Genomic DNA, 27,941 nt, shown 5'->3' with positions numbered 1-27,941 from the left:
AGACTGCATGATATACTACTACTACAGTACATGCATACTACTACAATACACACTTACTACTACAGCAATATATTCTGATACATTATACCGAAACATCCCCCAGCTGGGAGATAAATATCACCACTACTACATGAAAAACATACTATTACATTACACCCAAACATCCCTTAGGTGAGAGACAAACACACACACATACATTACACACATAATACTACATTACATCCAAATGTCCCCTCAATGTCCTTTTCTTTATTAGGTTAAGTGTTAAAGGCTTGTTGACATTGATAACAGCTGCCTCGGGATGCTATGGATCATACAGGATACAGGTTTCATTCGCTGGCTAACTATTAGTCTCTTCACTGTCTGTTGCAGAACAAACATAGGTACTCCACTCTGTACAATTGCAATTTGCACCCTAGTTTTCTTCATGGATGTTCACACCAAAATCGCCACTTTATGTCGCATAAGTGAAAATAACGAAATATCATTGGCCTGTAGATTTGTAATAAGTATGTCTTATCTCGGCTTATCGTTTGTAGTCACTGTCTCTGCTATGCTTTACTGTGTGTGTGTGGGGGGGGGGGTGCATTATGATCTATCTGTTTCAGCATTTCTCATCTGCTTTAGAGGGATATTGCACTGCTGTCCCATTGTCTTTGATGTGTCTGGTGTGTATTTGTGCTATGTTTCATACACTGTATTTCTGCGTTCAACAGGCACGAGAGGTCAAAGGGTATATCATTCATTACTTACTATTAGCTACCTCTCGTACGATCATGAACCACAAAAAACTATTCCGTAACCATTCAGTGCTGGGTGTCATTTCTTCCGGGTCAAGCTTCCTGTCTTAGCTACTTCTCGTCCAATCATGAACCACAAAAAACTATTCTGTAACCATTCAGTGCTGGGTGTCATTGCTTCCGGGTCAAGCTTCCTGTCTGTGACACACTTTTCTGCCCACTCAGCATCTGCTTGCTGTCCTGTAGTCGTGATAAGGATCTTTATGGTTTGTGTAGTTCTTTTTATAGTAATTTCATGACAGACCTGTGTCAAATAGCCTACATAATATCCTGTGTCAAATACACATGCATTTGAGGTGTGCTTGGTCTAGTTTGAAGTTTGCACTTTTAGGACTATTTGCTATGTGATACCAGGAAAACTTAAACAAGCACAGCTCAAAGTATTTGAAAGGACTTGAGGTTTTGTATTTGACATGTGTCAAATAGGTCCTAAGTCTGCTTTATGATCCCTGGAGTTATTTTAAAGGTAGACTCAGTGATATGAAGTTAGCATTACATTATCAGTTGTGGGGACTTCCGCAAAACACACAAAGACAGCCGAAAGCAAAAGGTTGATCTCCCCTGCATTTTCTTTGGTTCATACTGCTGCTCGTGGTCACATCATATAGCTGAGTTTTAGTTTCAGCTCTTCTAGTCTTTGATGGTTCCTATATATCTCTTAGTTCCTCTAAGGTTCCTATATACTGTAGATCATAGTCTTTAAGATTAAGAATGGAATAAGACTGAGAGGAGGGACCAAAACCAGCCTGTATTTTTCAGCCCTCCTACACAGGACCAGAGCAGAGGCATACACAAGATGGAGAACACTAAGGTACATTAGACAAGAGCACCGTCAAAATTATAGTGCCCGTTACGTAGCATCCTAAAACATCCTATAGCACCTCTACCTTGAGGGAGCTATAGTGGGCCTATGATTTTGACTTAAGTCCACTTCATTTTAAGTAGTCCACTTGAGAAGGGATCCTCATCCACCAAATACTGTATATAATTCCGTAAACTTTCCCAAAATTCTCAGGTTTTCCAGTAATCCCAGTTCGGGATTCTCGCAATCAAGAGGGAATACGCAGGAAAAGTAATCATCTAACTGGGATTCCTCCAACTGGGAATTTCTGGGAATCTTGGGACGTTTTTCTGGAATTTTATGACCTGCTACTGTTTAGTAATTTAGTCAGCATTCATTATTTAGTATTGAAACATTTAGAATTTATAAATTTTGTCTACATTGTCCTTTTGTCTCTCCGCAGTGTGGCCTGCCTACTGTGCCTGTCTGTCCCACACCTGTCACAGATACAGTTACAGTAATCCCACGGGCCCTGTCTAAATCTGTCACCAAAAGAGCCCTTGTTCACTCTGGAGGGGTCGACTGAAGTTTACCCTGACAAGGGGACATGTAAATCCCCTCCACCGAGGGATTAGGGGACTTTGGGAGTGTGGAGAAAATGAGGGAATGACAAGGGCACTGTTTTAGTGATGGGTTTGAGGCTATGCCACACCACTCATCTGTAGTGATGATAAGGAAAGGAAGCTGGCGTACGTGTAAGGCATATACAGGAAGCCATCTCACACTGATAACATACACAGTCCAATCAGAGATGATGACCCAGTGGTGAGATGATTGACAGGTCTAAAGGTCATTCGCTACTGAAGTTCCGTCTTTTACCTTAATGAAGGTTAATTCCGCTTCTCTCACACACATACAGACACTCACACACACACGTCTCCCCAAGGCACCCCATAATAATTAATGCAGTAATTCATATCCCTGTGTGCTCGTCTCCGATGGTAATGCCGGGTCTCCATGGCAACGGAGAAGGGAGTGTGTGTGGTTGAAGTGGTGACATGGGAGCTCCCTAATTGAGAACAAATCCCAGTTTAAAGCAACTAAAGATGCAGTGTGCATCCCAAATGGCAGCCTATTCCCTATATATTGCACTACTTTTGACCTGAGTCCTATGCCATTTGCGACGCACCACACTGTTATTGACTCAGGAGACCAGACAGATACTTAATTATTTACACTATTAAGATATTCACAATATCATAATAATATTCAGAAATCTTTGTGGATGCTGAAGGCAGTATGTCAACGATTTTGTTAGACCAGCAAGGTTTGTACTTTCTGTAATTTTCTGTGTATGTTTATAACTTTTGGCTACTTTCTATGTTTAAACCTTTTTTCAGCCAGGTAAGAACAAATTATATTGACAATAACAACCTGGGTACACCTTGACTCGTGTTGGTTAACACGCTATCCGATCATCCCCAGAAATATCCATGGACAGTTTGATCTGGGTGTGATTGGTCTAAACTGTGCTCACCGGTTTGCCTGATTGGATGGGGTGCGATTGGTTTGGTCTGTTCTTGAAGGCTGCCTTCCTCTAGTCTGGTCTAATTTAACAGGTGCGATTGGTTTGGCATGTTTGGTCAGTGCTGATTGCTTCAGTCTGCCCTACCATGCATATGAAAATCATATTTGCCAGACTGCATCACTTGAGCGAGAGTATGAGAGAAGTGAGGCTGAATTTTTACAAGCTCATGTAGGGTCAAATTGATTTCAGGAAATAAATTCTTAATCAGGGCTGCAATGGAGAGGACAGGGAGGGAGAGAGAGAAGGACGGAAGAGAGCGGGAGAGGGGGATAGCATGACTAACTAAAGCGCTAGGGGCTAGCCTGGGGGTGTATCATGCTGGGAGCAGACAACACATCTTCATTTATTTAGGCTCCTCTCAAGGTCAACCTCACTGTGGCTCTCCTCTCTCTATCTCCCTGTCTTCTCTCTCTGTCTTCCCCCTCTCTCTCAGTCAGAAGTTAGAAGTCAGAAGTTTATATACACTTATGTTGGAGTCATTAACTCGTTTTTCAACCACTCCACAAATTTCTTGTTAACAAACTATAGTTTTGGCAAGTCGGTTAGGACATCTACTTTGTGCATGACACAAGTAATTTTTCCAACAATTGTTTACAGACGGATTATTTCACTTATAATTCACTGTATCACAATTCCAGTGGGTCAGAAGTTTAAATACACGAAGTTGACTGTGCCTTTAAACAGCTTGGAAAATTCCAGAAAATTATGTCATGGCTTTAGAAGCTTCTGATAGGCTAATTGACATAATTTGAGTACCTGTGGATGTATTTCAAAGGCTACCCTCAAACTCAGTGCCTCTTTGCTTGACATCATGGGAAAATCAAAAGAAATCAGCCAAGACCTCAGAAAAAAATTGTAGACCACCACAAGTCTGGTTCATCCTTGAGAGCAATTTCCAAACGCCTGAAGGTACCACGTTCAACTGTACAAACAATAGTACGCAAGTATAAACACCATGGGACCACGCAGCCGTCATACCGCTCAGGAAGGAGATGCGTTCTGTCTCCTAGAGATGCGTTCTGTCTCCCTGACCTAAATCCTATAGAACATTTGTGGGCAGAACGGAAAAAGAATGTGCGAGCAAGGAGGCCTACAAACCTGACTCAGTTACACCAGCTGTGTCAGGAGGAATGGGCCAAAATTCACCCAACTTATTGTGGGAAGCTTGTGGAAGGCTACCCGAAACGTTTGACCCAAGTTAAACAATTTAAAGGCAATGCTACCAAATACTAATTGAGTGTATGTAAACTTCTGACCCACTGGGAATGTGATGAAAGAAATAAAAGCTGAAATAAATCATTCTCTATACTATTATTCTGACATTTCACATTCTCAAAATAAAGTGGTGATCCTAACTGACCTAAGACAGGGAATTTTTACTAGGATTAAATGTCAGGAATTGTGAAACTGAGTTTAAATGTATTTGGCTAAGGTGTATGTAAACTTCCGACTTCAACTGTAGCTCTGCTATTATTTTATATTATTTTATATTGTACATCACATACTTTAATCTTAATTGCCTGTCCACAAACACACAACTCATGCAGACATCAAATAATGAAAAGTATGTGTATGGTGAGTCACTCGCACGCGCACGCACACACACACACACACACTCACGCACATCCATGTAACAAGGATGTTAAACCAGGGTCATGCTGGTGCTGCCGTATGGCAGCAATGACCCCTCCATTGATAACGACCCTTTCTATCCCCCGCTCCTTCCCCCAGTTGGCTCTGGCCCATCAGGGTATGCCAAGTCTGTCACCATGGATGAAAGTCACTGGAGTCACCTCAGATCAACGCAGACTGGGGATAGTGAGAGAGAGAGAGAGAGAGAGAGAGAGAGAGAGAGAGGGGGGGGGGAGAAAGTCCCCTAGCTCTCTGTCCTCAGACACAGCTGCTGGCCTCTCGCTGCCAACGGGAGCAAACCTCACGAGAGGGAGGAGGAGAGAACGAGAGAATGGAGCAGGAGATAAGGAGAGAAAGAAACAGGGAGACAGAAAGAAAAAGGATGAGATAGAAATAAAGGGAGGATAAGAGAGAGAAAGAAAGAAAGAAAGGGAGGATGAGAAACATAGAGCGAGAAAGAACAGGAGACAGAGAGCGAGCGAAAGAAAGAAAAGGTGAGACAAAGCAAGAGTGCTTCCTCTGAAGCCCTGTCATTTTCCTTCTACCTTTTCCAGTCTTTCACACTGAAGCTGTGGAGGATAGTCCCAGGATTACAGAGAGAGAGAGAGAGCGGGGAAGAGAGAGTGAAGGAAGAGGGTAAGGGACATAATGGGAGGGAAACTAGAGAGATAAAGAAAGGAGAGAGAGAATGATGAAGGTGGAGAGGGAGAGTACGAGAGAGGGGGAGATGGAGAACCGGAGGGAGGGAGAGAACCAGAGAGAGTACCGAGAGAGAGAGTATGATGAAGGGGGAGAGGCTTGTAATCTGTATTCAAATCCAGAGGCCGAGTTAACAGAGTGTATACGTTAACTATTCTACAGCATAGCCTTCTGTGTACAGTTAAACATGATTTGCTGCTGCGGCTCTCGGGTTGGTGAGATCTTTGCTGTGTGTTGGGCAGGGGGTGTGTGTGTGCATGCATGTGTGAGATTGTGACTGAGACACTGGGACAAGTTGGTGGCAGGTGCTAGGGATAAGACTAGAAGGGGACACAGTGTGCCCTGTCCTAAGCGACAAGGGGAACAGGGGTAGGTGATGTGGAGACACTATAGCTAGCATTGACTGAGGTGGAATCTCCCTTTTTATACCCTTTTCACAATACTTAGCAGAGCTGTACTGCACTGGCCTGGGTGAACATCCACCATAGTCGCCGCATGCTGGAATGAAAGGTTCAGGTCGGCACGGAAGTGCCGGTTTGGTTCAGGTCTGCATGTGTGAAATAGTCTGAAAAGGCTATTAGTTTGATAAAACAACAGGAACTGAAGGGTTTCCATAGAGCCTCTCTCTCTGTGTTTGGTTCACACCAAGGGGGGAGAGAGAATGTTGTTTGTTCACTCCAAAGCACCATTTTGTTTAAGATTCTCCTCACGACCTTCCCCTGCTCACTCGAGAGTCGGTGAGTTATCTGTCTCCCTTGAGCCAACAAACAAGACGAGAACAGAGCTGAACAGAGGGAGCTCTGTGTGATGTCGTCAGCTCTTTTCATCCCACCAATAAACAGAGAGAAAGAAAGAGAGAAAGAAAGAGCACAGCGTTGGTTGACACAAACGCATTGGGTTTTAATGAGCCACTTTGCCTTAAGGTGGATTTGAATATGGGTTGGATGATGCTGTGTCCTCTCAGAGCCTGTTCCATTGGATAAGTTCTTCGTTTTTTAGATCTATAATTTTTGTGGGTTTTTATTTATTGAGAAAGGACAGTTAAGGGGAGGCAATAAAGATTGCGAGTCAGAAGGGCAGTGGACTGGATTTGAACCCGACTACATGTGTGACATGTGTGGCAGGGTTAGCAGCTCTAACTGCTTTACCACACAGGTCACCGATAACGTTGTCTGTAATTCACTCTCACTACTTGATATAGTTTGTGGATTTGTGTTGATTCATAATTATTTTCTGTTATTGATGGACTCTGCGCTCTATCACACCCCCTACTCTCCTCACTCTTCTCTTTTCCTCGCCATGCTCACTCTTCTCCTATTCCTTCACTCCTTCTCATTCTCACCTCCTGCTATGACACCCTTATTCCTCTCCATCCTATCCTCCCTCCTTCTCCCCTCCTCTCCCTCCTTTCCTCTCCTTCCTCCTCTTCCTCCCTCTCTTCCCCAGGTCTCTATCTGGGCGTATCGTGGGTGGTGTGTGGTGGTTCTTCACCCTCATCATCATCTCCTCCTACACGGCCAACCTGGCTGCTTTCCTCACAGTAGAGAGGATGGTGTCGCCCATAGAGAGTGCTGAAGACCTGGCTAAACAGACAGACATAGCCTACGGCACCCTAGACTCCGGCTCCACTAAAGAGTTTTTCAGGGTGAGTATAGTACTGGACTGGATACAAGCTGTGTCTGAGTTCTCATATTATGGCCTTGTCCTATTTCATAGACTATTTGTGTATGTAGGAATAAAATGTTTTAGCTAGTAGCTGCGTCGTTCCACGAAAAGTGCCTTTGATATTTTAAGAAATAATTGTGCACCAATATTGCATTTTAAAAGCCTGTTATATTAAATTAAGTGACTTTAATATAGACCACATGGATAATTCAATTAATCTGATTTTTAATATAAATAAAGGATATCTGAAGTGCCAAAATTCTGCATTTTGACATGTCCCTCCGTCAAACCTGTGTCACTTCTAGGAAGATTTCAACCACTTAATCCCCAAATGTATCTAAGTTTCACCATCATTATAACGTACTAGTTATTTTGTTGCTTTGGCAGTCATTTCTGCAGATTAGTGATTCATTTACGTCTGACCCTCATTTTAAGGTCAACCCTGTTACATTAATTGAACTCTTTTATTAATATGGTGAAACTCTTCCTTTTAAAATATTTCTTTCACAAGCTGGTTCTACTCTTTTTGGCAATTTTCAGGTGGAAAACTGAGAGGGTCGAGCATTTATTTTTTTAAAGTATTATTATTTCACCTTTATTTAACCAGGTAGGCTAGTTGAGAACAAGTTCTCATTTACAACTGCGACCTGGCCAAGATAAAGCAAAGCAGTGCGACACAAACAACAACACAGAGTTACACATGGCATAAACAAGCGTACAGTCAAAAACACAATAGAATAAAAATAAAAAAAGTCTATATGCAGTGAGTGCAAATGGCGTGAGGAGGTAAGGTAATAAATAGGCCATAGTAGCGAAGTAATTACAATTTAGCAAATTAACGCTGGAGTGATAGATGTGCAGATGATGTGGAAGTAGAAATACTGGTGTGCAAAAGAGCAGAAAAGTAAATAAAAACAATATGGGGATGAGGTAGGTAGATTGGATGGGCTATTTACAGATGGGCTATGTACAGCTGCAGCGATCGGTTAGCTGCTCAGATAGCTGATGTTTAAAGTTAGTGAGGGAGATATGAGTCTCCAGCTTCAGCGATTTTTGCAATTTGTTCCAGTCATTGGCAGCAGAGAACTGGAAGGAAAGGCGGCCAAAGGAGGTGTTGGCTTTGGGGATGACCAGTGAGATATACCTGCTGGAGCGCGTGCTACGGGTGGGTGTTGTTATCGTGACCAGTGAGCTGAGATAAGGCGGAGCTTTACCGAGCAAAGACGTATAGATGACCTGGAGCCAGTGGGTCTGGCGACGAATATGTAGCGAGGGCCAGCCGACTAGAGAAAACAGGTCGCAGTGGTGGGTGGTATATGGGGCTTTGGTGACAAAACGGATGGCACTGTGATAGACTGCATCCAGTTGGCTGAGTAGAGTGTTGGAGGCTATTTTGTAAATGACATCGCCGAAGTCAAGGATCGGTAGGATAGTCAGTTTTACTAGGGTATGTTTGGCAGCGTGAGTGAAGGAGGCTTTTTTGCGAAATAGAAAGCTGATTCTAGATTTAATTTTGGATTGGAGATGTTTAATATGCATAACACGTCAACCCTCTTACCCATAGATAGACAGGCTAGAAATGTTTTATAAATTTCCCCTCTCCAAAATGTACACAGTTCCTAAACAATTTCAATGCAATTTTATGACTCAAAGAAGTGTCTTCAACTCTAAGGTACTTTTTTGAACTCTCCTAGCTGTGCCGTGGAGGAGTTAGAGCAAGCACACTTGTAGTTGTTTCATTTGGAATGCAACCCTGCATTCTTATCGTCACACAATTACTGTTATGGTTTACGCAACAACAAAAAAAACGGGTACATTATAAGTCGCATTCTGGGTCAGGTGGGCATGATTTGAGTGCTTGTCCTATTGCCAACGTGACTAGCTAAGTAATTAAATACAATCTTACAGTGGTAGGCTTTCACAAGGCAATTCAAAGAAACAGATGGTAATTTTGGTGTGCATAGAAGGGTAGCATGAGTGCATTCAGATGCGTGTGGCCTGCACATTTTCTTCTCTATAAACAAACACTGGCTCAATCTGTTCAGAACAACCCAGGGTATGGCGCCATGTCATCTTGTAACTGTACATCAAACACTGATCATAAACGTTGACACTGTATATGACATGAGTTTTATGATATGGAAATGTGAAGTGCACATTTGGACTCACGGGTGTTTGGCTTGCTTGTATGACATACAAGATGACATGGCATCATACCCTGAGTTGTTCCGAACAGAATGAGCCAGTGTTTGTTTATAGCGAAGAATGCACACGCACCTGAATGCTCTCATGCCTCCTTTCTATGCGCACCGTTTCTTTGAATTGCCTTGTGAAAGCCTAACACTGTAAGATTGTATGACATCAAAGCTGTCTTGATTATAATCCTCAACATCTCATCTTTCAAAATACATTGAGTCATCTTCATTTACAGCATTTCCCTCACTCAGACAACAACAAATGTGCAATTACCGGGAAGGATGGGGTAATCTTCTTGTCACGTGCGGTGCTCAAGTTCAGAACAGTTGTCAGTCAAAACCAATACAGCGCTGTGAAATGCAGAGCCAGAGCTCTGACGTCATGTACAGCATGTTACTGTACAGCCACTTATTAGTGCCCAAATCGGAAATGTTCAACTCGTACGTGGGTACGAATGTTAAGGGCTACCCTCTTGAGGTGGGAAAACATGTTTTTGTTATGAAGTTGAACATGTGCTTATGACAGAAAGTTTCTTTTGACCAAGTTACACTTCTCAAAAGGCTCCGAATTGGTGGAACGACCCAGTTACTAGTAAGAAATATATAGTATGAGAATTCAGGGTGAGTAGTACTGGATTGATCAGCTCTGACACACACAAACACACGCATGACACCATACTGATCAGATCAGTCAAGCACACTCGTTCACTCAGGGAGGAGTGTGTTTTTACAGTAACTGTTTTCAGTCAACACTCGCTCCTCCACCAGTAACTCTGTACTATACGTTAACCCCTCCATGTCCTCGTCTCTACTTGGCTGTGCTCTTTCTATGCTCTCTCTCCACCCTCCTCCACCTCTACTCTTCCTCCACCCCTCCCCTGATCTGCCCCAAACCAACCACAGAGGTCAAAGATCGCAGTCTACGAGAAGATGTGGGGCTACATGAAGTCGGCCGAACCGACTGTGTTTACCAAGAACACCCAGGAGGGGGTTGTACGTGTGCGGAAGAGCAAAGGGAAGTACGCTTTCCTATTGGAGTCAACCATGAACGAGTACACGGAACAGCGGAAGCCCTGCGACACCATGAAGGTCGGCGGAAACCTGGACTCCAAAGGATACGGAGTGGCCACCCCCAAGGGTTCACTGTTAAGGTGGGTGGAGTGGTATAACAATATGTCCAAGCTGTGCGTGTTGTTATGTTATTCCACCTTCCCTGGCGTGCTGCCTGAATATGTATAGTAACGCTCATATAACGCTCATGTAACACTTCTTTTTTTGTTAAGTTTGAGTTATGGTGAGTTTGGTTTGGGACAATTTTTTCATGATCATGAAGGTATAGGTGGTGGCTTTTACATTTGTTTGGTGTGGTGTGGCGTGGCATGCGGTCATGGCAACCGTTGGTTTTGTTGCAGCTCTACTTCCTTGTTGTCAGGTAATGTTTGTGCTGCTTTGTGTTGGTGTGCCAGTAGGAGTCAAAACAGCATGTTGATAAGCCTTAATATTATTCTTAAATATTACTATGACCAATGTTGCAGAATTCTGTTAACTTTCCCCAAATTCCTGGATTTCCTGCTTATTCCCTCCGGAATCTGTGAATATCACGAACTGGAATTTCTGGAAAACCTGGGAATTTGGGGAAAATTACCGGAATGTTGCAACTATAACTGCATTACATAGGCAATAGAGTGCTATTTGGGACGCAGACATAGTAAGTTTCATATGATGGTGGGATATAAGTGATGTGAATGCTCAGTCCTGTCTGTCTTGGCTGGACTCTAGAGCTGATTTATACACACAGTGGAATTTACAGGCCTGCCGAAAAATACAATATCATTCCCACTCACCACGGGGAGTTAGTTTCACTTTGCCAAAACTAGAAACTCTCATCTATCAAAAGAATGGGAGCAAGCTCATACTGAAAGGAATTGAAAAATGTAATAGAGCCTAGATTGAGTGTGTGTGTGTCTGTGTGTGCGCACAGTAGCAACGGTTGTCAAAATTGATAAAAGGTTATAAACACGGTTCTGATAAATGTAACAGCTGCATAATGGAGTGAGATACTCAATGCTATTAGGATAAACCAGATCTAAATCCACTGGATTATTAGCAGTGTGTTTCAGCGATCATAACATCAACAGGGAAATGTGCTTTGTACAAGCAAGAGACTGTGCATTGGTTTTCTTTTTAAATAAATTGATCTTGCAACAATTATGTGACAAGTGAACTAACACCTCACAAAAACAGGAAAATAATGGCTGGAAAGTGGGGAATACTGAGGTGGGCTGGGCATGCACCTTGCTTGGAACACATGCGCGCGCACACACACACTATTGCACTAACCTCATCTGAATCCAACTCCAGTCCTGTAAATTCCACTGACGTGCTTCTCTAGAAGGCAACACCATGGGTTTGCAATGTAAACAACGACTGGTACTGGATTTACCCACTGTTTTCAGCAAGAGGAGTGACTGACAGATCACAGTAGTTCCAGATGGCGGCCATTTTTATTTTGTTCAATTATCAGTCGCGTTCCCCGGCTCAGACGTTGCATGCATCAACCAATGATTGCGTGTCACGTCATCAACAGACAGATTGCTGTAACGTACGATGTGGCTAGCTGATACTTTAAAATACCTATCCATCAATGTTCCCTCAAATTTTTTGGGGCACTGAGCAAATGTTAGGTCTTGTGAGCTAAAATTTTGTGGAACTTCCAGCGTGCGTTTACAGTGAACACAGGCTGTACCCTTACAGTTGTAGACAGTAGCCAATAGGCTATTGTGGCAATTTGAGCATAATGTAGGCCTACCAACAAAACCAATGGAGCGAATCCCATAATATTTTCACGTGGAAATAGCTTTTGATTTCTTTGATGTTGCCTACAGTAGGAGGCATTGATGACAGAGGGTTATCCTGTCTTGCCCCGGGCTACTATGTGGTGTTCAATACAGGCTTACATTGTATGAGACTTTTAAAAACGTTTTTACATTATGAAGGGCTTGACATTAATTCATGATTTTTTACTTGGTCTGTAACACTGTGGGCCAAATAGGTGACTTTACATTGCATTGTCTTGTGCTGTATAATAATACAAAATACAATGTATTATTATTATCATACAGAGAATTAGACAATGTAGGCTACCCCTCTGCCAAGGCTTATTTGCATATTCCAACCTGTCTCAAAATACAACACTGCCCCTTTAATTAAGGCATATGTTTTTTACCTGACTGGCTTTTCAAAGACAGCTTGAAATGTAGCCTACACATTTTGTGCTCTTGTTGGAAGCAGTAACTCCCCATTGCTGACCCATACTTATTTATAACTCCGCTAATAACTCACTAACTAGCAAAGAATATGAACAAATGTGCACAGGCGTGGCCCTGTGCTCTGATCTGAACTGATCTGAAAGCACATTCACTCACGGGTGGCTCTGCCTACAACAAAATCACAGACTCGTTCTTACAAAGTTCGATTTGTTTTGTTTTGTTGCATTGAAAAGGGGCTGATATGATGTTGATTCGATCACAGAAAAAACGTTGATCTATATCGTGCAAACTAATGGGACGAACTCGGTGAAGTTCAGTCTCTTGTGTCTCTGCGCGGCCTGGCATTTCTTCTGCGTGGCAGTCCTGGAGGAAGTGCGTGGCCAGTTTAGAGGGAACATTACTATCCAGGCGTTGTAAAATCGGGCATGCATCAGCAATGCCTGGGCAGAGGAACCCGCCCACTATCTTCTGTCAGTCACTTCTGTGGTTGTCACCATGGAAACCCACAAATCAGCATGCAGAGCGGCTATGATGTCAGACTAAGCAGCTATTTCACAAGGCATTAACCCTAAAGTGACCCTAAAAAGGTTAAACAAGGTGACGTTTAATTATATTTTTCTTTTTTCTCATCAGCTTTTACTGAAATATTTATTTTAATAATGTTGCTGTCAGTTAAGCTACATTTCTGTCTCTCATTTTCGATGTGTACCTGATATTCCTGAAAAGTACAGTTGAAATGCACTGAATGCTTTGAATGCACGTGGACAAATCTCTCTTGATGCAAGTTTTACTCCTCTGAATCAAAATATATATCAAAATGATGTTACTACACAATCTTTTCCCTATGGGCACTACATAGGGAATAGGGTGCTATTTTGGACACACAATATGTGTAATGGAGTTTAACCATCAATCAGGTCATGTTCAGAAAAACAAAGGCCACAGGGATACAACCAAGGAAACAAATAGAGATTTAAGTGTAATTTACTTCAATTTAGTTTCCTTGGATCAAACTCTGAAGTGAACCAAGTCCCAACGAGAGGTTTGTCCGTTCTGTATATGAGGGTCCTATCTGTGGGGCAAATACTAACTTCCACTTAAGTCAAAATGATAGTCTTAAAGTGTCTTAAGTGGAAGTTCTTGTTCACCTGTGTGTGTATGGAGGGAGGGTGGGAGAGGGAGTGAGGGTTTATTGTTACAGATAGAGCATTAACACACCCCTATTTCCACCCTTGTCCCCCCTTTATTATCCCCCCTTTCCCCCTCCTATCCCCAATTGGATGCTATCGACTCACCTTCACTCACCCAAATATGTTTTATCATTTTCAAGAAGCGCAGTTAACCTGGCAGTGTTAAAACTGAATGAACAAGGCCTGTTGGACAAATTGAAAAACAAGTGGTGGTACGACAAGGGAGAGTGTGGCAGCGGCGGAGGTGGCGAGAAGGTTAGCCATCCTTGTGTCAGCCCCATGCCGATTGGGTAAAACTGTTCTCGTGGTAACAGGCGCATCTGCCGGGGCGACACCCATCGTGTGACCAACAGTGGCGTTGTGATGTGGCACATATTATAGTTCTGGATGAGTTGAGAGCGATTACTGTCAAACCACAAATATTCGCTTTTGGTAGATGTTAATATTGTTCACCTATTTGTAACCTAAAGGTTAAGTGAATAATTTTTGAAGATACCTTGAAGTCAGTCATATTGTGTAGTCCCACTAAACACTACATTGTGCATGCCATAAATGTACAGTATCTTATGGCAAAACGTGAAGTTGTCCTTCACGGGGCTCACTTTGACAAAGAGATGTATATCGCAATATGACTTCCATAGTTAAAAAACTGATAAATATATATATTTTAATTCTGTTGTTTTTTATTGTTGTTGACTTTGGTACAAAATTCAGCCAATAGTTGTAGCTTCACAGTAATAGCCTCCGATTGGTTGTTGTGAAATAGGCCTCGGCAGTATGTGCCCGTTCCAGAAAGCGATGCAGTGGGGGCCCCATGTATATTTCTGTAGTGCTCAGCCCCTCAGGCACCCATAAACCAACCCCCTAGCCCCCTCTCCACTACCACGAGCATAGAGACATGTAAACCAATGGGGCCCCTGTCTCCGTCACTTTCAGCTGTTAAGTGCTCTGTATGGGCTCTTTACATTTTTGACTGAATAACATAAAATAACATGTCCTATGATGTTATTTATGTTATTTCCCCCCCTGACCCCTCCCCGACCCCTCGACCTCACACGTGCGGTTTCGAAGAACTCCAGTAAACCTAGCCGTGTTGAAACTGAGTGAATCAGGCGTCTTAGACAAGCTGAAAAACAAATGGTGGTACGATAAGGGCGAGTGTGGACCCACGGCCTCAGGAAGTAAGGTCAGTCTCCTGCAAGTCCTGGGACCACACCTCCTCACTGACTGTTCTGTCACACTGATGAACCCCACCGCAAACAGACAGATAGGAAGATAGGCAGACAAGCATGGAGGCAGGCAGGTAGAAAGGCAGACGGGCAGACAGACAGACAGAGGCAGATAGTCAGGCAGACAGACAGGCAGACAGGTAGACAGGTAGACAGGCAGACAGATAGGGAGGCAGGAGAGCAGGCAGGCTGGCTGACACACACACATACACACACAAAGATAGGACAGAGAGACTTAAGGCGTAGCCTGAGGGATACAATACATCACACTAGAAGGCATGCTAACAATTCAGTGGTAGCAGCAGCACAGCAATGTATGAAATGGTGAGACCTGCAGGATCACATTGATATGGTTGTCACCTGTATCTGTGCCACACTTAGTAGTGTATACTTAGTAGTGCACTTAGCAGTGCATGTATTAAAGTTGTGCAGTTGTAATGTCACGGCAGATTATTAGTATCATAGAAGTAGAATGAGTGGAACAGGCATGGAACCTCTTACCTTGACTGGTAAACTCTATTATATTTATATGATTAGTATGCCAGTCATTCTAGCCCACTCTAGAATGGTTCTAGTAAGTTTATCCATTGGGCAATACTCAATCCAATAAAGAGAACTCCTGCCTCAACAAAGCAGCATGTAAACGCCTTAGGGTCAAAAGTACTTGTCAAGTGTATTTCCTTGTCATGTATAATTAAAAAGTAGATCTCAAGTTTTGAAGATTTTTTTGAAAGTTCTCTCTCCCACACTCCAATCAGCAGTAGATAAGATACAAGGCAGCGTTTCGTAAAGTCTCGAACCTAAACAGATTCCTTTTGAAAAGGAAGCCTCCCCGTTAGGAGCAGGCGACTAACCTGAAAAGTGGGATTTAAGAAACGTGAAAGAGCTGCACCCTTTGTCTTAAATCACAGCCTCTAATTACACAATGACTATAAGCAGCGATAACAGAGGGCTAGGGAGCTACTTGAGAGTGGAGACCAAGGACATTTTTAACTGAGTCATTTAGGCAGCTAGTGAATTTAGAATAATTGTTTTCCTCCTTAATTGCTGTAAAAATGGCATAGTCACACTTTATCAAGACACCATTAGATTGGTTGGCATGGGAACATCATGGTGATATCAGCTGTAGCGGTAGCCACAGAGCTGAAAGCAAGAGCAGGTGTGAACTGGAAAGTGTATATACTGTATGTGTGTGTGAGTTTGGCAAAGTGTGTTTGTGTGTGTTTTAGATTTGTCAACTATGTATTTGTGCATGTGTGTTGTAATGTGTAATATAATTGCCTGGTACAGTGAATTCGGAAAGTATTCAGACCCCTTGACATTTTTCACATTTTGTTAGGTTACAGCCTTATTCTAAAATTGATTAAATCATTATTTTCCTTCATCAATCTACACACAATACCTCACAAAACCCCAGAAACAGTTTAGATTTTTTATGTAATGAAATATCAATGAAATATCAGATTTATGTAAGTAGGCAGACCCTATACTCAGTACTTTGTTGAATCACCTTTGGCAGCGATTACAGCCTCGAGTCTTCTTGGGTATGGCGCTTCAAGCTTGGCATACCTGTATTTGGGGAGTTTCTCCCATTCTTCTTTGCAGATCCTCTCAAGCACTGTCAGGTTGGATGGAGAGCATTGCTGTGCAGCTAATTTCAGGTCTCTCCAGAGATTAAAGTCCGGGCTCTGGCTGGGCCACTCAAGGACATTCAGAGACTTGTCCTGAAGCCACTCTTGCATTGCCTTGGCTGTGTGCTTAGGGTCGTTGTCCTGTTGGAAGGTGAACCTTCGCCCCAGTCTGAGGTCCTGGGCGCTCTGGAGCAGGCTTTCATCAAGGACCTCTACTTTGCTCTGTTCATCTTTGCCTCGATCCTGACTAGTCTCCCAGTTCCTGCCACTGAAAAATATCCCCACAGCATGATGCTGCCACCACCATGCACCGGAGGGATGGTGCCAGGTTTCCTCCAGACGTGTCGCTCGGCATTCATGCCAAAGAGTTCAATCTTGGTTTCATCAGACCAGAGAATCTTGTTTCTCATGGCCTGAGAGTCCTTTAGGGGCCTTTTGGCGGGCTGTCATGCCTTTTACTGAGAAGTGCCTTTTACTGAGAAGTGGCTTCCATCTTGCCACTCTTCCATAAAGGCCTAATTGGTGGAGTGCTGCAGAAATGCTTGTCTTTCTGGAAGGTTATCCCATCTCCACAGAGGAACTCTAGAGCTCTGTCAGAGCTCAATTTCGAGTCTCATAGCAAAGGGTCTGAATACTTATGTAAATAAGGTATATCTGTTTTTTGTTTTTTATAAATTTGCAAACATTTATAGAAACCTGTTTTCACATTTTCATTATGGGGTATTGTGTGTAGATTGCTGAGGAAATTGTTTTATTTAATCCATTTTAGAATAAGACTGTAACGTAACAAAATGTGGAAAAAGTCAAGGGGTCTGAATACTTTCCGAAGGCACTGTATATATGAGTATGTATGTGAGTATGTTTGCATGTGTGTGTGTTCTCAGCCCCCCACCACCGCCACGTCTCTGATTGCCTGTCTGCCCTGTGTCTCTCCTCCAACCGCCCCAGGACAAGTCGTCTCAGGCCCTGTCGTTGAGCAACGTGGCGGGGGTCTTCTATATCCTCGTGGGGGGCCTGGGCCTGGCCATGCTGGTGGCCCTCATTGAGTTCTGCTACAAGTCCCGGAACGAGGCCAAGCGAATGAAGGTGGAGGCACCGACGTCTGAACACCACCACCCAAACCACCACCACCTCCCCCACCACCTAACCCCTAGCAGCCCCCACCCCAGCTGCTCCAGCCCCAGAACAAGCCCTCAACCCAGTCACAGTCCAGGCTACAGTCCTGGCTATAGTCCCGGCCACAGCCCCAGCCCTTCCCCAAGCACCCAAAACTTAGCCACGTGTAGTGAGGTTTTCGACGGTTACGGAAGCAATGGGGATGTTAAGATATAATGCTGGTACAGGAATAGCCCCTTCCACCCCCCACCCACCCCTCTAGGCCCCCCTCCTATGGTATTGTAAGTTGAACCTCCCTTATTGGCCACTAGCTAGCTTGCCGTGCTGCTGATTGACTGTGGCAATGCTTACTCTAATTCTTCTGCTTTGTGATTAGCTTGTTTGTGGTCATGTGACGTCCTTGTCTGTCTCCTGGCTTCCCAGTGGGGGCTTTAATATGGCCGCAGCCGCTATTGTCTGTTTGGCTACAGACAATGGGCTCTATTTTAACAAACCTAACACAATGGTAAATCTTAGCACTTAGCGTTATAGCTTCAGGGTTGTGCAGAAATATTTTTGCTATTTTCACAACTGAATAATGGACACAGTAGCTGGTGGTGGCAAAAGGCTGGATTTTGATGAATAACCGGTTGTAGGTGTTTCAAGGCTTGGCCCCTCACTTACCAATTAGAACGTGCTCCATATGTAGTTGCTTCAAGTTGTGTATTTATGGTCTTTTATGTAATGCATTGTCATCAACTCCAATTCAAATGTTAGTCCCTTATAGCCTAGTTCGTTAAATATGTTTGCGGCCTTTGATATGGCATTATAGGACGACTTAATACAATAGTTTAGAGGAGCTTGTCTTTGGTTTTCGGACGAGGGGCACTCTTTGAAAATGGGGATGGGTAACCTTCTTAAACAAGCGAAATGCAGGTATGTAAATTGTGAATAATGGAAAAGCATTAGGGTAAAAACGATGTTGCTTAACCAGCCTTGACCAAGCGGACGGTAGGTTATGTTTGGTTTTTAATCAAATTTAACAAAATGGGGGGAGCCAATCATTTCTTATATTTCTAATACGAGATTCACCGGCACATCTTTTCTTCCATGGGCACTGTGAGTCATGGCTACATGGGGTGCGATTCCGCTCTCAAAATCCATGCCATTAACAACTGATTTGCCATTAAGAACTGCTTTTTATAGGTCTTAAAACTACCCATTTATGCTGCATGAAATTGTCACCTTTGCACTTGTTTTTAACCCCTTACTCTTGTGGAAATTGGCATATATGGACAGGGCTACATTGAAATGTTTCTTACAGAAAAATATGGAAAGCATATGCATAACCATGGTAGCAATTTAAAGGGTACAATTTGGAGATTATGGGAAAAAATATTAGACTAAAGGTGAGAACACAACAGTTTTCCTGACACAAGACTGAATCCAAATATTACGCTGTTGATTTTAAGTGCGTTTTACATTTACAGTACTTTTCACCGCATTTGTTGATAACGAAATTTGAAAATAGTCTGGATAAATTCAGTAACATGATAAGAATATTCTTGAAAAATGTGGGGTAGGTGCAACATAAGAAAAAAACATTGCAAGGGTTTGAGTGAGAGGTCTAACTAGAGTTTCCAAGTGGCCACACACCTCTCCAAAGTGTGCACAGTTCCTAAGTAATTTCAATGCACTTTTATGACTCAAGGAAGAGTCTTCAACTATAAGGTGCTTTATGGAGCTCTCCCAGCTGAGGAATTAGAGCAAGCAAACTTGTAGTTGTTGTTTTCTTTGGAACACAGCCCTGCACCCTTGCCTTTACACCATTACTGTGCTTGTTTACGCAATCCAAAAACTGTCCATTATAAATCACAATCTGGGTCAAGTGGGCATAATTTGAAAGCTTGTTCTATTGCCAACATGACTAGCTAAATTATAAAATATGATCGTACAGTGTTAAGCTTTCACTAGGCAATTCAGAGAAGTAGACAGTCATTTTGGAGCGCATAGAATGGAGTCATGAGTGCATTCAGATGTGTGGTCCGCGGCAAATCTTATTCGCAATAAAACAAACATAGACTCATTCTGTTCAAGACAACCCAGGGTATAACGCCATGTCATCTTGTTACTGTACATTAAACATAGTCATCATAAACATTGACCCTGTATATTACATGAGTTTTATAATATGGAAATGTGAAGTGCACATTTGGACTAATGGGTGTTTGGCTTGTGACATCAAAGCAATATTTATTATTGTTATAATCCTCAACTTCTCATCTTTCAAAATACAGTGGTGCCACTTTGGTTTCATAAGTGGTGGGGACATAACCTGGCTGGGGGTACTCCCCCAGAATTTTTTGTGGCATGTAAAACTAATTTCCTGCATTTTTACACAACCCAATATGCAGACTCTATTTGTAACAAAAATTAAGCAATAATGCCCACAGTCATCAAGCTAGGTAAGAGATCATTATTAAATATGTTTAAGTGATTCGTAAGACTGCACTAGATCAAAGGTAATTCAATAATAGATATTGTGTTGCACCTTTAACAAATAGCTTAAAAAGTTGACAACTCTTGAAAAAAGACAGACTTTAGATTATTTATTAAGACATCCTCTATATCAAATTTCAGCCAGACTGACCAGCCAGCCCACATACACCTCATACAGTTGAAGTCGGGAGTTTACATACACCTTAGCCAAATACATTTAAACTCAATTTTTCACAATTCCTGACATTTAATCGAAGTAAAAATTCCCTGTCTTAGGTCAGTTAGGATCACCACTTTATTTTGAGATTGTGAAATGTCAGAATAATAGTAACAGAGAATGAATGAATAATAGAGAATGATTTATTTCAGCTTTTATTTCTTTCATCACATTCCCAGTGGGTCAGAAGTTTACATACACTCAATTAGTATTTGGTAGCATTGCCTTTAAATTGTTTAACTTGGGTCAAACGTTTCGGGTAATTTTCCATAAGCTTCCCACAATAAGTTTGGGGAATTTTGGCCCATTCCTCCTGACAGAGCTGGTGTAACTGAGTCAGGTTTGTAGGCCTCCTTGTTTGCACACGCTTTTTCAGTTCTGCCCACAAAATTTCTATGGGATTGAGGTCAGGGCTTTGTGATGGCCACTCCAATATCTTGACTTTGTTGTCCTTAAGCCATTTTGCCACAACTTTGGAAGTGTCCTTGGGGTCATTGTCCATTTGGAAAACCCATTTGAGACCAAGCTTTAACTTCCTGACTGATGTCTTGAGATGTTGCTTCAATATATCCACATAATTTTCCTTTCTCATGATGCCATCTATTTTGTGAAGTGCACCAGTCCCTCCTGCAGCAAAGCATCCCCACAAAATGATACTGCCACCCCCGTGCTTCACGGTTGGGATGATGTCCTTCAGCTTGCAAGCCTCCCCCTTTTTCCTCCAAACATAACGATGGTCATTATGGCCAAACAGTTCTATTTTTGTTTCATCAGACCAGAGGACATTTCTCCAAAAAGTATGATCTTTGTCCCCATGTGCAGTTGCAATCCGTAGTCTGGCTTTTTTATGGCGGTTTTGGAACAGTGGCTTCTTCCTTGCTGAGCGGCCTTTCAGGTTATGTTTATATAGGACTCGTTTTACTGTGGATATAGATACTTTTGTACCTGTTTCCTCCAGCATCTTCACAAGGTCTTTTGCTGTTGTTCTGGGATTGATTTGCACTTTTCGCACCAAAGTACGTTCATCTCTAGGAGACAGAACGTGTCTCCTTCCTGAGCGGTATGATGGCTGCGTGGTCCCATGGTGTTTATACTTGTGTACTATTGTATGTACAGATGAACGTGGTACCTTCAGGCGTTTGGAAATTGCTCTCAAGGATGAACCAGACTTGTGGAGGTCTACATCTTTTTTCTGTGTTCTTGGCTGATTTCTTTTGATTTTCCCATGATGTCAAGCAAAGAGGCACTGAGTTTGAAGGTAGGCCTTAAAATACATCCACAGATACACCTCAAATGATGTCAATTAGCCTCTCAGAAGCTTCTAAAGCCATGACATAATTTTCTGGAATTTTCCAAGCTGTTTAAAGGCACAGTCAACTTAGTGTATGCAAACTTCTGACCCCCTGGAATTGTGATACAGTGAATTATAAGTAAAATAATCTGTCTGTAAAAAATTGTTTGAAAAACTACTTGTCATGCACAAAGTAGATGTCCTAACTGACTAGCCAAAACTATAGTTTGTTTTGGCAAGTTCAACCACTCCACAAGAAATTTGTGGAGTGGTTGAAAAACGAGTTTTAATGACTCCAACCCAAGTGTATGTAAACTTCCGACTTAAACTGTACATTAACACACAGAAAAAGCAAATCATTCATATAATTAATCTCATTGGACTACTAGTACTGTAGAGCTCTTTTTACTATTTTTACAATATAGCTGGGTCGACCCGTCCTGTATGTATATATATATATGTATATATATATATATATATATATATATATATATATATATATATATATATATATATATATATATATATATATATATATATGTGTGTGTGACAGACTTTATTTAACTAATTATGTGACTTCTGAAGGTCATTGGTTGCACCAGATCTTATTTAGGGGCTTCAAAGCAAAGGGGGTGAATACATATGCACACACCACTTTTCCGTTTATTTTTTTTCATTTCACTTCACCAATTTGGACTATTTTGTGTATGTTTATTACATGAAATCCAAATAAAAATCAATCTAAATTACAGGTTGTAATGCAACAAAATAGGAAAAACGCAGAGGGGGATGAATACTTTTGCAAGCCACTGTACCAGGTCTTCCTCACATTTTTGTTTGACATGTTTTGTGTCATCGGGAAAGCCTCTATAAATCCTTGATACAGTTTGGAAATCTGACCCTGCTGAGACCCCTGTCACCATCTGATCCTTCTAAAATGAGGCATGACAAAGAATTATCTTGGTGTACATTTATTCATTATATTATCCAAGAATAGAATCAGTGGTTCAATAATTGAATTGACCATTACTCTCAGATCCCAGACTGTAGCTTTAGCTGCTGTCCTGTAGCTACTGTAGGTCTACCCATCTTTTTATCATTCACTGATATTGTTAAAAAATTCACCCGAGCTCTGGTCTTCCCTGGCTGTCTGACCCTGCTGGGACCCCTGTCACCATCTGATCCTGCTAGACATGATGAGCAAAATGTTGTGTACTGACTGCACTCAAGGGCTGCATTCCTGCAGGATGCCTTGCAGTTGGCATTTTTCATTTTTTGCTGCAGGCGGGAGCGGGCGGTCAGACAGATGACTTTGGGATGAAAATATTTTTGTTGTCCCACAGATTATTTGGAAACTGTCATCCTTCTGCTTTGTATGCGTTAGCCTACCTACTGTAATAAAAGCACATAAAATTCGCTGTTTCAACTTCAGTAGCCTACCTCTCCTAGTTGGGCGTGAGAGTTCAAGTGCGCCTAGTATGTGTGGTCTCATTGAAATAGAGTAGGCTGCCCACATGGGCAGAGAATCACGTGGCAGTTAGTTTACTATAGTGTCTGCCTATAAATATTGATAATGGAAAGAAGTGGAGGGCACTCAACCAACGTGAGTCGAAGTTCAATCAAAAAATGTCATCATCATTGAAAAGGAAAAGGCACAATGCACACACAGGTTAGGCTACTATGGTGAGCAAGCATTGCGCCTTTTCATTTTCAATAAGTATCGATTACCCATTTATTTGTCTCTGCCTGCAAATCGTCCTCCTAAAAGTTAACCTGTATCCTATAGGCCTATGCAATACATAGCAAGTGTTGCTGTCATCATTCTTTCTGCTTCCAGTTCAGTAGCCATACCTGCGAGATCAGGTGTGCGTGTGGTCTCAATTAAATAATAGGCTATAGCCTATGCATGGGCGGTGAAGCACGGAGCAGTTATCTTTCCAAGGAAATGTACTTCCTAAATAGGCCTATGATTAGCCTATAGTTTACTACATTGCCTCGGAATAGGCCTACACATTGATCGGTCTGAAAATCTTCCCATTACTAAAAGGTAGGCTATAAACATAGCTCGAGAGAAAGTGCAAGCCTCTCCAACTCTGCTCTCTTCAAACTACATCTAGTATATTGGCTGATATAGCCCAGTAATACAATGTAAGGGCCATGTGAGAATCTCTGGTAATTTAACCTATTTCTTAAGTTCTTTTTGTACATTTGATATTGGCTATAGGCCACAAAAATTGCTGGGACCATGGCTGCCAAGTGAGCTGTGTCACACATAAGCCTAAAATAACATTGCGGGACTGCAGTTGGACCAGTTCTTGCGGTAGCGGGTGGGAGTCGAACAAAAAGCCAGCAGGTGGGGATGAAGAAATCAGTCCTGTGCAGACCTCTACTACTGTTTACCATGACAGTGAAGCCTGTAATGTTAGAGCTGTTTATTACTGTGTCCGTGTGAAAAGTAGGGAATTAGTTAGGGAAACTGGCAGATCAATAACGTTACATTGTCATACTGACTAATAGAACTCGCATTGATGTTCTCTGACATTTTTTCAGTGCAATCTTCAAACGTTTAACTGATGGTTTCATTGTTTGATTCATGTCTAGTGTGATTGAGGCAAAAAGAATAGCTAACATTAACCAACTTTTGGCCAGCTCTCTCTCTAACAGTATATCAACTGGCGAAAGCTAGCCAAGTTAATTTACTTCTGTTCTGAAATGGGACAATACAAAGGCTACAAAACATTTCCATACAAACAACAGCTGTCCGATAGTAATAATAACCACCTTATATTTCTATCTGACAGATAACTAGAGGCTAAAGCTGACCTGGCTGTGGTTGCTACTAGCTAGCGTAGCTCATTCATTCACCTCAGCCGAGACGGGATGAAACATTAGCTAACATTACATGTCAGTTACAATACTACTGAGCACTGCAAATAAACACTAGTTTAGTTTTTTTCTGTTAAGTTAAACAGCAGTTACCTCGCCAGCTACATCAGTCAACTAAAGAGTAGCCAGTTTCTGCTCTCTTTTACAACTTGGTGAAAGAGCACAACACATACACACTAAACTATGCTCAACTCTCCCGTGCTGGTCCAGCCAGCCTTCCAGAAGCTTTGCCTTCACACAGCCTGTCAGCCCGCTCTGTGGTGTCCGTGTGGTCCTAAATCCAGCCACCTGATCACTACAAATAGCCTACCCGACCGCTCTGAGGCGTCCTCATGGTCCTAAAGCACAACCTTGCCGTATTTTGTGTCACATTGCAATGATAAAACTGGGGGGGACAAAAATGCAATTTCAGAACGTGGGGGGGACATGACCCCTCCGTCCCCAGTGAAAGATAACAAAAAATGTGCAAACTAGCGGGTTGGATGAGGGCAACTTCTTGTCATGTGCAGTGCCCAAGTTCAGAATGGCTGTCAGTCAAAACCCATACAGAGCTGTGAAGTGGAGAACCAGAGCTCTGACATCATGTATAGCATGTTACTGTACAGCCACTGTGTTCTAATTTAGGTACTTATCCGTATCCAAATAGTCAATTTTCAACCCGTATACAGGTACGAGTGTAAAGGGCTACAGACACGCCTCAAATATCGCCACCCCTCTCCCTCAGCGCAAGCGAGCTCAACGTTAGACATGCAGGTAAATTGCCAAACCTGGCATTAGGGCTGGAAAATGGCAGTTTTTACATGATGAAATTGCAAACTAATGAGCATTTGACACTTGCGTCTCCTTAGCGCCAGCCAAAAATAGAGCCCAATGTCTCATGCTGTTGACTGACTAGTGTTAGAAATTTCCAGAAACTTTCCCCAAATTCCCAGATTTTATAGAAATCACAGGTGCAGGAATCCCTCCCCGCTTATTCCTCCCTGATTCTGGGAATGCTCCTACCGGGATTTCTGGAAATTTGGGAATATCAGGGTAGTTTCCCAGGCTTTCCAGATATCCCAGTTCGAGGATTTCCTGTTGGAGTATTCCCTCCCTGCTTATTCCTTCCATGAATCCTCCAAACAGAATTTCTGAACATTTTGGAAAATCTTTCCATATTTCCCAAAAATTCTCAGGTTTTCTAGTAATCCTAGTTGGAGGATTTCTTCCCTGCTTACTGTATTTCCTCCTGATTCCGGGAATCTTCCAACCTGGATTGTTTGGGAAAGGTTTCTGATATTTCACAACCCTAACTATGACACCCAGGCACTTGCTCCTCTGTCTAAACCAGAAGGGAGAACCACAGGTTTTAATGAGAAAACAGCCCCATGCACACATAAAGTTAGATAAAGCAATATAACACTGTACATTATTGGGGAGTTAAAGCCTAAAGTAAGTGGAAGATAACTGCCCCTCTAAGAGTTATATTGATTTGAACTCTTATCTCTAAGATATTTCCCTCGGGTCCAGAGATATTAGACTTGCAGATCTACAGTCTCAGTCTCAGTATGTGTCTGACGTGGTTATGTGTCCCCTGTTGGTGCTCTCTCTTTATTCCCTTTACTGTTGCTTGGTCAGCTGCCCTGTGGTCCCTCACCCACACATGAATCATCCATTGTCTAATAACCATAGTAGTCAATGGAAGTCGTGTATTAAATGTACACATAAAGTGGCGTAATATGATATTATTATTGAATGGCCCTGATGGATGTCCTGTAATTATGTGGTGTGACGTTGGATGTAGATTCTGTACGATATTCATCCCCAACATTACCCATCTTCATGATGATTCCTGATCTTAGAGCTTTTAGCGTCATTTTGTAGTGTGGCAGGGTCCGAAAACCCATACTAGCATCCTAAATAGTAGGCCGTTTGAGTATGTGAAAAAATAAAGTTTTATAGTATGTGACATTTAGAAAATTGAGTATGCTTTAAATGGCCGGACGTCATACTAATTTCGGCTTCTCATGTAGTATGAATGAGTTGTAACCTTTTCAGGAATTTCACACCCACAATGCATTCAAACCGGATTAAAAGGAGAGCTTCGAGATTTGATAGTTCTCTGAAAGTAAACCAAAAACTAATTGAAAATTGGAAATAAGACGAGAAAATATTAAGCTACGGCCATGGCATACTGCATACTTTTTACTAAACATTACGTCACAAATAGTATGCGATGATGAGTACATTTTATGCAGTTTAGGTATGTAGTACGCTAGTATGAGTATTCGGACAAGGCCAATGTCTATATGAGCTGACATGTTTTATCTGTCCCTCTCTCGCCTCTTCTTTCTCTCTCTCTTTCCACCTTGCTCTCTCTCTTTGCCTCCCCCTCGTTCTTTTCCCCCTCCCTCTTTCTCTATCTGTTCCCCCCGTCTTCGTCTTATTTTCATCTCTTCTCCCTACCTCCCTCTCCACTTCTCACTACCTCTCCCCTCTCTCTGTCTCTATCTCCCCTATCTCTCTCATTACCCTTCCTCCCCCCACCCATGTCCCTCTCTTTATGTCCCCCCACCCCCCCACCACCTCCCAGCTGACCTTCACAGAGGCCATGAGGAACAAGGCACGCCTGTCGATCACAGGCAGTGTGGGGGAAAACGGACGCGTCCTGACGCCTGACTGTCCCAAAGCGGTCCACTCGGGCCCCTCACTCCGCCAGAGCTCCGGCCTGGCCTTGGTCTCCTCCGAGCTCCCGTGAAAACCAAAAACCTCCAAAGTGCCTTAAAAAACTACCTACCCACAACCACCATATACCACAAAGACACAGGACAAGCACCACCCTAACCGGACACCACTATTGTCTGGGAAGAGAGGGACTATCTAACGTTGTGGACGTTTTCTAATGTAGCAGAGATGGGGACTCTAGTGAATTTGTGGTCATTTTAGAAGGATTTCTGTGGAAAAGTACAATCTGGATTTTCACTGTGGTCACGCTGGGGCGTATTGTAATCATGGTGGCGTTTTCTGGTGCAGAGGTGGAGATTGCGTCTGACATGTTCCACTCAAGACCCTGTACCAACTTACCATACCTCGCACTGGCGAAGGAAGAGGAGGAGGAAGAAATGAGAGTCAAGTGAAAATGAAAAGTAAATGACCAGAAAACTGTCAACTTTAAACGTGTAACTGAGTATCTCTGGGTTGCTGACTGTGAATTGGCAAACTGAATCACAATCAAAAAGTGGACAATATTTATTACCAGTTGAGAACAGTGTTTGAAAGACAACTGTCAGTCAAC

The 27,941-nt window shown here is 42.5% G+C and overlaps 1 protein-coding gene across 2 annotated transcripts in view; it reads left to right on the top strand.

Moving 5' to 3' along the window:
• LOC120044370 (glutamate receptor 4) overlaps window positions 1–27,404 on the top strand; it is a 203,514-nt gene extending 176,110 nt beyond the window's left edge. The window contains exons 12-16 of one of the 2 annotated variants that reach the window (XM_038988995.1): window positions 6,947–7,145; window positions 10,264–10,511; window positions 13,960–14,074; window positions 17,628–17,765; window positions 27,240–27,404. In XM_038988995.1, the coding sequence (XP_038844923.1) occupies window positions 6,947–7,145; window positions 10,264–10,511; window positions 13,960–14,074; window positions 17,628–17,765; window positions 27,240–27,404 (865 nt within the window). Of the gene's footprint in view, window positions 1–6,946; window positions 7,146–10,263; window positions 10,512–13,959; window positions 14,075–17,627; window positions 17,780–17,911; window positions 18,012–27,239 lie in introns of those variants that run through there. The other variant, XM_038988996.1, reaches the window with a different exon arrangement.
• Window positions 27,405–27,941: the final 537 nt, after the last annotated feature.

Source organism: Salvelinus namaycush, chromosome 3 (genome assembly GCF_016432855.1).
Source record: "Salvelinus namaycush isolate Seneca chromosome 3, SaNama_1.0, whole genome shotgun sequence".
Classification (NCBI taxonomy): Eukaryota; Metazoa; Chordata; class Actinopteri; order Salmoniformes; family Salmonidae; genus Salvelinus; species Salvelinus namaycush.
Note: the sequence above shows the minus strand (reverse complement) of the source record. Positions and strands in the feature narration are given on the sequence as shown.